The 10,566-nt window shown below is 50.4% G+C and overlaps 1 protein-coding gene across 1 annotated transcript; it reads right to left on the reverse strand.

Annotated features, from left to right (window-relative positions):
• Positions 1-50: 50 nt before the first annotated feature.
• Positions 51-7,989, reverse strand: KLHL25 (kelch-like family member 25). The gene is made up of 3 exons (XM_009335180.1): positions 7,924-7,989; positions 5,198-7,003; positions 51-170 (listed from the first exon to the last, which is right to left on the reverse strand). Exon 2 carries the CDS (start codon positions 6,984-6,986, stop codon positions 5,217-5,219), a length of 1,770 nt encoding a protein of 589 aa, XP_009333455.1. The 5' UTR covers positions 6,987-7,003; positions 7,924-7,989; the 3' UTR covers positions 51-170; positions 5,198-5,216.
• Between the last annotated feature and the right edge of the window lie 2,577 nt (positions 7,990-10,566).

A 10,566-nucleotide genomic window follows, 5' to 3' on the forward strand; every position in this document is an offset into this window, starting at 1 on the left:
GGTGCCCCCCCGGCGTGATGCCGGCAGTGGGGCCGGCTGTGCCTCCCGCTCCTGGTGCCGGGAAGGGATGCGAAAGGCTCCTCGGAGTCCTGTGTGGGAGGACAGGAGGGGACTCAGTCACTGTATCGGCTCCAGCAGCAAGACAGGGGGCATGGATGTGACGCTGGCATCTGGGGAGGCAAAGAGAAAGCTCATTAACAGGCGTGATGCTCGGCTCAGCCCGCGCAGGGGAGCACCAGAAAAGGGGCTGCACGTTGACAGCTATTGAGGTAACCCCCGCACCCTGAGTCCCAGAGATGGGTGGAGGTGGAAAGCAGCTGATTTATTTGGGGTTTGGGGTGTGCTTTGCTTTTGAAGGAGAGGGGAGAGAGCGGGCGTTCAGTTGGGGAGGGCTCAGAGGACCGGGGAGCAGGGCAGAGCCGGCCAGGAAACTTCCGTGGACGTGACAAGGGAATGAAAAGTTGAGGGAAATGGAGTTTTAGCTTTTTTTTAGGGCAGGGAGGAGGGCCCAAGAACTGGAACAGAGAAAACAAAAGGACCCTTTTTCTCTTTTTCCACCAGTCCCTCCAAAACCACCCATATGACTGACGTTTCCAAAGGGTTGATTAATGCAGTCTGGGGCCGAGCTCAGACTGCACGTTTCCATCTGCCCAGCCTGACTTTCATCGACTTTCCTCCCCAGGCCAGCCACTCCCTTCTAACGCTGCCTGATAAACTGGCTTCAGAGACAACCAGCCACTTGGAAAGAGCAGCAGCGGCAAAAAACTGCAGTCCCTGTTTATCCAGCCTCGCTATTATGCACATACAAATGGGTTTCCCTAGAAGCCACCGAGAGAAACTGGCTGTGACTTTGTTCCGGCAATACCAGCGAGGCTGTAACAGGTTGCAAGCAACAAACCCAACAGCACGCAGGTGAGCTGCGGCGTTTAGGAGCTGGGAGATTATCCTGAGGATTTTTTTAGGCTGCTGTTTGCAGGCACCCGGGACTTTTGCATAGGAAGATGTCCGGCTGCGAGCAGGGCTATGTGGACGGAGCTGGGAGCGATACACGGCAACAAAACCCCGCAGCTTCTTGCAAGGTAAAAGCTGACCAAGCGCTGTTCCACACGGAAGGAAAGCCAAACCAGGCAGCAGTAAAACCGTCTTTGCAAAAGGCTTGTTATCTAAGCTGTAATTAAATAATCAGGAAAAGTCACTGAACAGATCTGACGTTTAGTGTAACCCTGGTATCAGAATACAGTTCTGGGCCTGGCACGCTGCCTAAATCCTTGCAGGAGCTTTGGGGCTGAAGTTCAGCTTTTAGGTGCCAGAGCAGCCTCAAAAACCTGCAGCCTCGGCCGCTCAGCGCCCGCCCAACGGCAGGCACCAGCTGCTGGCGCCTCCCCACAGCCTTCGCAGGAGCCAAACCCACCAAAGGGCTCCAGTGGGAGCCACAAAATGGGCTCTGAGCTTTTCGATGAGCCCCAGGAATAAGGGCCTGAGCAGTGCCTGGCCACCAGCCTCCGCTCCCTACAGCCCAGACCGTGAGGAGGGTCCTGCAGGAGCTGAAAGGCATCGGGAGGGGAACGCGGGGCTCCTAGCTGCCACGTCCCTGTTTGTTTTGAGACAGGAGCTCTGACATCTCCACCCCAGGGGAGTGTTTGCAGTTCAGGAGCCAGCACAGAGGGATGCAGCAACTTCCCTCACCGTCTCATCTTCCCCAGCTGGAACGTGCAACCTGTGAATGGCTCCCTCCTCCCCGGTGACCATCACCACCCCCAGCTGAAGGCTCCCCTCTCTGGCCCAAGCCCATCTGTGACTCTGCCCTGTGAAAATGAGAGCGTCGCACAGGACAGATTGCTTGGCAAAGCCACTTCTAATTTGGAGACAGGCAGCTTGGAGAACCTGTTCCTGGTACCACCTGAAGTCACCTCCTGGGAGGTGTAGAGTTGTCCCCATCAACTGTCACCGCATAGGACTGCAACAGACCACCCGGCATCGTCCCCCAAGCTCCTGGCTGGGCTTTCCTTGTGTTTGTAAACACAGAGAGTCTTTATTAGCAGAGCGCTCAGTATTTTATTTCCCTTTTGTAACGATTTGCCTCCTCGTGGCTCCACCGCCACAGGTGGGAGGAAAGTGGGCTTTCATGTTTCATATTGCTAATCATGCTTGACCCCTGGAATTAACTGCTGGCAATAAGCACTAAATCAATGTCAGACGGCATCCCTGGCAGGGGCACTGGGACCTCTGCCGACAGGTGCCCTGGCTCCAACTGGGAAGGGTGAGGGCCGTGCCCCCAAGGAAACGTTTCTAGCTGATCAGTTTTAAGCTTTAAATGAAAAGCAAGCTTGGTGTTTTATGATCAACGTTTTTCAAGGATGTATTATTTGGGCTTCAGGGCTGGTATTAATGCAACCTCGCCAGTTTATAGGTGAGAAGGTTGGTTTTATGAGTACAAAGTACTGTTTCCTACTGTGTGATTGCCCAGGCTTTTCCCCACCAGCCTAGCTTGCTCTGAGAGCACCTTAGATGGTCCCTCCTGAGCCTTCTCCAGCTGAGGGGGGGTTCCCATAGGATTAGCATTCCCAAAGCACACCAGCACCTGGGCACGTGCTGGCCACCCTGCCTTCTAGGTGCCCCTTCTTGAAGACGGATCCCATAGGGACCAAAATGGGTGTTGCAGCAGAGACCTCACATGGTGGGAGCTGCAAGCCAGAAGATCCCTCATCCAGACCTGCTGTAGGACGACAGCAGTTAATTCCAGAGTCACAGGACCCTATAGCCAGTTACCCCAGCTCCTGAGCCCAGTTTTGGCACGGGTGCAGCCAGGACAGCCAAGGTGCAGCGTGGGCTATGCATTCGGGTCTGGCCTTCGCTCATGAGTCTCGGTGCTTTATTTAAGGAGCTGTCACAGCGGCTGAGGCCATAACAATAACTTAGGGTTTTTAAAAAAAAAAAATCTCTAGAAAAATGAAGTGAAGAGACAGTCTGTCTGGCAAGAACTCATGTATATTTTAAATACTTCTTTTAACTGAAGAGTGGAAGTGAAGCCAAAAAAGCACATAAAACCCTCACACAGTGACATTTCACCAATTTTATTTGCAGGTTGGCATATTACAGTTCCTAGTTTTCTTGTGCTTGTGCCAGACTCCAGATTATGGGGGGGGCGGGGGGAATCTATAAAACCCTCACAAAGTTGTTTATTAGGACTGAACAACCCAAATACAGTATGGGGGAAAAAGGCAGGAGAAAAAATAACGCCCCTGTGTCTTCAGAGACTGCTTTTTATTTGGTCGCTGAAGAATCAACTCCCACCTCAAAATATTCCCTATTTCTATTCCCAGCAGTGTGGCTGGTGTTGAGCTTTAATATTCAGACACATCTGCTACCAGAGAAAATTAATTTTCAGCTCTAGGATGGCTCTTAAAGGGAGGCCCCATTGACCTGAGTTGAAAATGATGGAGTCCTCACACTCTTTGCTGCAATATTTAATAGTTAATTAGATCACTGAGCCACTGTGGCAGATGCTAGGCAACACCTGAGGAGGAGAATTTGGAAAGGCCATTATCTTCCAATGCTGGGAAAGCTCTCAGATATCTCATTTTAACCCCTTCCACTCTTGCCCTGCCCTCACACCCAGAAGGTGTTTCGCAAATCAAAGGCCAGCATAATGCTCTGGATGCTTTTTTTTTTTCCCCCCACCTGAGAAAAGCAGGTGGTCACGTCAGGCAAATGCCCGGCAGAGGTGCCAGGAGCTCCTCCTCGGTTCCCAGCTGGCATCAAAAGAGATGATCACTGGGAGATGCCAGTAATTTCACCCGTTGGGCGATTCCCAGGCGCACCAACCACACCAAGTGGGAAGCAGGGAAGTGAGAGGGCGTTACAGGGTTTGGGCAGCACTCTTTCTTCCCTGTATTAAGTGAAGTGAATTTTGATGAGTCTATGGAAGAACTTCCGTCCCCACAGTCCCCACCTTCCAAATAAAACCGTAAGTGAAGCTTGTCAATCCCATCCCCATACACGAGGGTTTCCCTGCTCCTTCAGCTATCCGGGAGGTAGTCTCCAACCACCAAAGCAGGGCTGTGTGTGTTGCTGTGAAACCTGCAGACTGAGCTAGCAGAGATGTTATGGACTTCCTGGGAAGACGATGTACCCAAGCGTTGCCCGTGTCAATATCTGCTTTCACAAGGCAAGGTGAGAAGAGTTTTTGGCCTTTGCCTGGCCAGCTGCATCTCAGCACAGATTGGTGAAGATGTGAAAAAGCTCTGTGGAGCGAAACTGGTAACCAGAATGGCAACCGACATCCCACTGAGGAGGGGAGAGGAGGAACCAACTGCCCTGTCCCAATGGCATTGCAATAGCACCTTCCCTGAGCAAGGGAGAGCCGGAGCACCAGAATGAGACAGGACATCACGAGTTTCCACCAACTTTCTTATTCTCACACCCCCCAAAACACTGATAAACACATTCTTCTTCTGGTTACAAAAGCCCCTCCCTCCCACTCAGGTATCACACAGAAGTTTCAGAAGTTCTGATTTTATAAGCAACAGTTTGGATGTTAAATAAACACCAGGACCATCAAATGCACTGTGGCTTCTAAGCTTCTGCTCCTGCTACCCACTGAAATGTAACTACAGAGCATAAAACAGAGATCCAGGATTTGCCGGCATCCCAAAGTCACTTGCCTACATATTCATCAGCTCCAAATAACTCACCCAGACAGATACCCAGCAAAAATATCGAACTACTGAGACTTTTTCCAAAGCACTTCTTGCCCTAGTATCTCCCAGGACCCACATGCAAGTGCTTTTAGAAACCGTAAGCCCCTCAACCGCATGGGGACGGGATGTATTCTACGGTGATAGCTGTGAGAGCAGGCGTGGACACATCTGCCCTCCCCTCCCCACCCACACACAGAAGGGTGACGCTGGCACATCCAGCTAGCTTGGAGCGGAGGAGCTGTGGCCTGCTTGCAACCACCTATGTAGATGTTATCTCTTAAGATACTGGGAGGATCATCTGGAAACAAGAGAAACCTGGGAGCTAGCTAAGACTTACATGGCAGAGCTGATCACTCCTTTCTGGCCCTGCATCCCACCTTTAAATGCTCCCTTCTCACAAAACGGGAGCATCCTGGAACCCGTGGCTTTGGCGTGGTGCGTGGAGGCGCAACTGAGGCGAGAAAGCAAGTTTCAGTTTAAAAGGAGGAGACCCTTACCTTACTGACCTGACCCTCATCACGATGGCAAGTGCTTCCAGGTGCTGACAAAAGCTGTGGGGATGAGCGAGTAAGGCACCGTAGTGATACAGTTCCACGTGTCTGACGTAGGGTCGTAGCAGTCCAGTGTTTTGCACCTCTGAGTCCCAAAGTAACCCCCCACCACGTAGAGTTTATTCCCCGAGGCCAAAGCATGGCACGACATGCGCTTGGCTGTCATGTCCCCAATGCGCGTCCACTGGTCCGTTTCGCAGTCAAAGCGGTAGGCGGATGCTGCTGTGAACTCCGTGTCTCCCCCCATGATGAAAATCTGGCTGCCCAGGACAGCGGCTGCCGTGTAGCGCCAGGGCTGTGGGCATTCGGCTTTGATCATCCACCGATTCTCAGCTGGATCATAGCACTGGACTTTGGACACCATGTCTCGGTGAATGCTGGTCCCTCCAAAGACAAAAAGCTTGAGCCTGGCACTCACCACCGCAGCGTTGCTCACTCCATCTCTCAAAGGAGCCACCATCATCCATTTGTTGGATATGGGATCGTACTTCTCTACTTGCTTCAAGGAAACAGAAGGAGATGCAGGAAAGACTCCAGCTACTGCAGTGTGTCCACCAACAACATACAGGCAGTTTTCCAATTCAGCCGAGCCATGCCCAAACCGAGCTATTAACATTGGGGCAGCTTTTGACCATTCCTCATGAACAGTGTCGTATACCCATACGTCTTTTGAGACCCCGTTCTCTGAGCCCCTGCCTCCAGTGATATATACTTTGCAGCCGATGGCACAGGCACTAAATTCCTTCCGTGGACTCGGCAGGTCTGCTTTGGGGATAATTTCCTTTGCTTTGTGATCCACTTGGTAGATCTTATCACACATGAAGGTCTGTCCTCCCAGGATCAGCAAGGTGTGGCCAGCTTTGCGAGGCCTGGCACAGGGACTGGTGACCACCCCATCATTCTGGAGGATCTTCTTCTTGCACTGAATAGCTTCATCCAAGACAAGCTTGTTCCTTTCATCCACCATGATCAAATCCTCACAAGCCAGGGCTTCCTTGAGGCATTCAGAAGGAAGCAAGGCCAGACGAACATTCCTCAGAAGTTCCGGGAGATAAGCCTTCCGCTCATCCAGATCGTATTTCACCCACTGCATGACAGCCTTAAAGACCTTTTCTTCATCCTCAATTTCCAGCTCATCACTGGAGATGAGGTCCAGCAGAGTGTCCTTGGAAAGGTTGTTGAAGTCCTCACTCTTGTGAACAGTCTCAAAGTTGACCAGGCACATCCTCCAGGAGAGCTCATAGAGCCGCCGGCACTGATGAGCATCTGAGAGCAGCATCATGCCCAGGCAGTTGGAAGGGTAGAGGTTCTTCTCCAAGAACTCAGCCGCCGCATCTCGGACATCGTGGAACTGCAGCATGTCTCCAGCCTCCAGGAGGGACTCCGCGTTCTCCTCGTTGATGATGATCCGAGAGGAATAAGCAAAGTCCAACAACAGTTCCAGCACCTCTGGGTGGAGGCTGTCATGGAAGTTCACTTCATCATCCAGGCTCTCCCGGAGGCCGTTGCTGAACATGGCTTCGAAGTATCTGCTGGAGGCAGCCAGCACTGCCCGATGACACGGGAACGACCTGTTTCCTGCCCAAAGGGTGACATCGGTGAACATGCAGTGCTTCCGCAGGGTGTTCAGATGGGACAAGACGCAGTCCGGGTGGGAAGCTTTGTGAAAAAGTAAGATGTTCATGGAGCCGGTGCTAGTCCGGGATTTACGGTTCTCGTGGACGCTGACTGACATGATGACAGAGCTCTTGCCTGCAGAGAAAACAACAGAAAACCCATTATTCTCTTGTTCTTACTGATACACAGCACAGAGAATAGATGTGATCCAACTCTGGTACACTTGAATGGACCTTAAATGTGAAACACCAGGTGACAACCCAGTGCTCCTGCTCTGTGGGTGCTCCTGCACCCTGGCTTGCAGAGCCCGTGCCTCCTGCTGCCAATGCACCCTCACATCCTCCAAAAATTTAACTCAGGCTGAGAAGGGTGGGAAGGCGGAGGAGGGTGAGGGGGGAAATTCTGCACTATGGTTTCAGCAATGGAGCAACAAAGTGAAGCAATCAAACCCCAAACTTGATGGTAAATTGTCTCAACAGCCCCTAGAGGGTATTGGCAAACCACAGAAGAGTTATTTTTCCTTAGAAAACAGCATTAAGACAGCAGTCTATCCAGGATAAAGGGCACCGGTCTGTTCTTGGCTCAGCAGAAATCAAGTTTGGCTTCTGATTTTCATGAAGATTATTGCAGGTTTAGGAAAGGCAATTGCGACTGGTTTTATTTATGGAATATTTAGTGACCAGCACAAGCCAAAAGTTTTGAACAAATTTTACCAAACCCTTTCATTGTAGTTTTTGTTGATAAAACTCACCAGACACTTCATGTGACTTAAACATTTTGCAGGACAGATTCACATCAGAGGATAAGACAAGAGAGACAGCTAAATTATGCTTTTTAACAGACAGGCAGAAGCAAACACAAGGCTTTTATTAGCTACTATTTCATTTAAGTGCTACCCGATACCTATCCTTGCCTGTGGAAGAAAAGCCCTTTGGACCAATCAAATTAACAGTACTTAGATGACAAAATCCAAGTCATTTGCTCAAAAATATTTTAGCCAGCTCTATTTTGTCCCCCATGTAACTAAAGCAGACAGACAGATATGCATGCCGTACTCTCTTACAGCAGAAAGTCAGTACCAAAGTTGGTAGCACGACTGTCCTAAGGTTTGAAAAATGAGCCTGAAAACAAAGAAAAATGGGGTCAGCCTGCTGTGCCTCCGCTACGGGCCCCTGTGACAGCAGACACAGCAAAGCCATCGCAGGCACTACACTAGATGACATTAATTTTTCAGCAGAAGAGACTCTCCCTGGCTAAAAGCCGAGTTTGCAGGCAGGCAGCCCACTAAACGGACCCTGTTCGGATGCACAGGAGCATCAGGGGCTGCTACCTTCAGCTCAGCTTCCCAGCCAACACAAGGCAGCCATGAGAAATGGCTACAAGCTGGGGAAAGTGGGCCTAATTCACAGGAAAAAGGGGTTGCTTGAGAAACACTATCTGGATCTGCTACATCTTCTCTCTCACCCAACACTATTTTTCTATGCCTTTTCTATGCCCTCTTCCAAAAACACCGCAGTTTTGCTTTGCAGGCTGGAGACAGAGAGGCTGAAATCCCATGGCATCCCACTCTAGCCACCTAATTGTTTAGAAATCAGTAATTAGCCACACAGATATAGCTGGGGAAGGGTTTCTGGTTGGGTTCTTTTTGTTGTTGGTGGGTGGTTGTTTTTTTAACTTGCTCTTTGCAGCCTGAGGTTTCTCAAGGATCTTTCTTCCCTGCAAGCACAAGGTCTACGGATCAGCCCTGTCCTCCCCAGCAAGGCTGAGCTCACCACCGTCACCCCAGCCCAGCACTTGGGGTCCCAGGGGAAACCACGAAATGCCGAGAGCGCGGATGTAGTGCTCCCAGGCTGCCGGCGGGTCACAGCCTTGACCTGGCAGAGACCTGGAGCCACACAACCCTCCCACGCTCCACGGGTAGATGACCTCAAGCAAAGGCGGATGGCCAGATAAGCTGCCTGACTCACGCTCTGCTCACGTGCTTCCTACCCTTCGCTTCTCCAGCACCTCCAAAAGAGTCCAAATTCGACAAACAGTTGTGGGAGTGTCCCTCCTTCCCCACCCACTGCCATGAATTATTGAGGCTGGTCTTCCCGAGGCCTCACTCATTCCTCAGGGCTGTGTCTCAGTCCAGGGAAAGGGTCCCTCCACGCTTCCCTGTCCAGAAACGATAGCTTGCCCAAGCAGCCACAACTCCTTCTTGGCCTCCGAGCTGGGCAGGAGCATCGCCACAGGTATTTGGGTTGGATATGTGCATGCTCCTCGTCAAAATCCCTGCAGCTTAGGGTTGAGGCTGTCAAGCTCGTTTCGCTTGGGAAAGGAGGCTGTGCAGAATCAAGGCTCCAAAACAGGAAGGAAAATGCCATTACAGAGCAGCGCTTTGAAGTGCATCTGAGGGAAATGCTTTCCAACATCTACACTCAGTACAGGGACAACACTAATTTAAGAGGTTATATGGATTCCCTTGTCAAAGCTCTATAACGCCGAAGCGAGGAATACAAATGAAACATTTATGAGTCTGCTAAAAGCTATTGATTTAGGTTCCTATTCCTACAACCTCAGAAACCACCCTGCCGTTGCTACTGCTTTATTTGCTCGCAGCTCAGGTCAGCTATTCAATGTTAACCTTTGATTTGCTTATGCACAAAAAAATGAAGCAATTTATATAGGACAGCTATGGAAACAAACAAAAAGATTGCAGGAAGGCAGCATCATTTTTTCTGACACTAAGATTAGAAAAGCCACTACTCCGAATGGAAGGAGCAGGTCATTTAGAAATGAAAAATGTCTATATAAAAGCTGCAGCAAAGCCACTTTATATATATACACACACATATATGTATATACACACATGCACACATATATATATATAATATAAAAAAAATCTCAGGCTTCTAACATCAAACATCTTGCCCAGGGCACTGGGTAACCAAATTGTATTTCTATCCAACGGGTGTTGAACAGCATCTGGGGAATGAATTGGCAGGTTCCAGTCCAGTCCCCGTTAGGACTGCTCTTCATATCACCTTGTCCCACTACAGGCACCAACCCCGGTACAGCTGCAAGCCTGAAAGCTAAAGGGGCCACAGCCACTGCCCCTTTACTTGGCCTCTCCTGGAGCCAGGTTATGACACTGGACGTCGCTGGTCGCAGATCAGCAGGGCCAGACAGACCGTTAAACTGAAACTAAAGCAGCCTCTGAACTCTGGTGTGCAGCCATCTCACCAGCAAGGCTTGCTTGTGGTTTTCAGCAACTTCCAAACAGCTTGTTTTGAGGGCTTCTTGAATCCTACCATAGCTGGGGAAAAGCAGAAAAGTGGCAGGTACTAATCACAGAATCACAGAATTCTTCCCCTCACAAACACACCCCACCACATCTCAGTCTACCAGAGAACTTGGCGTCATCCCACCCGTATCAGATGCACAGAAATTGCAGGCAGCAGCTATTTCATATTGGGTTTCTTCCAAAATCTAGCAGCCTTATAAACCTCAGAAGCCTGTGACCAAAAGGATCCTCCACACTTTTCACGATGCGCACAAATGTATGCTTCAATTTAAGCAATGTTTAACTGCGGCGATGAACAGGCTGGACCCATGACATGTGTGTGCTCTTATAGGCACTTCTCAAAAGCAGACGCATGCAGAGCAGAATTTGGCCCCTGCCACATTCCTCGCTTCCCTTACCCAGCTACTGAGCT

This window comes from Pygoscelis adeliae, unplaced genomic scaffold, assembly GCF_000699105.1.
Source record: "Pygoscelis adeliae isolate BGI_AS28 unplaced genomic scaffold, ASM69910v1 Scaffold21, whole genome shotgun sequence".
Lineage (NCBI taxonomy): Eukaryota > Metazoa > Chordata > Aves > Sphenisciformes > Spheniscidae > Pygoscelis > Pygoscelis adeliae.

Excerpts from the sequence above, each read along its gene's own strand:
- KLHL25 (XM_009335180.1), bottom strand. The coding sequence starts at position 6,986 with ATGTCAGTCAGCGTCCACGAGAACCGTAAATCCCGGACTAGCACCGGC.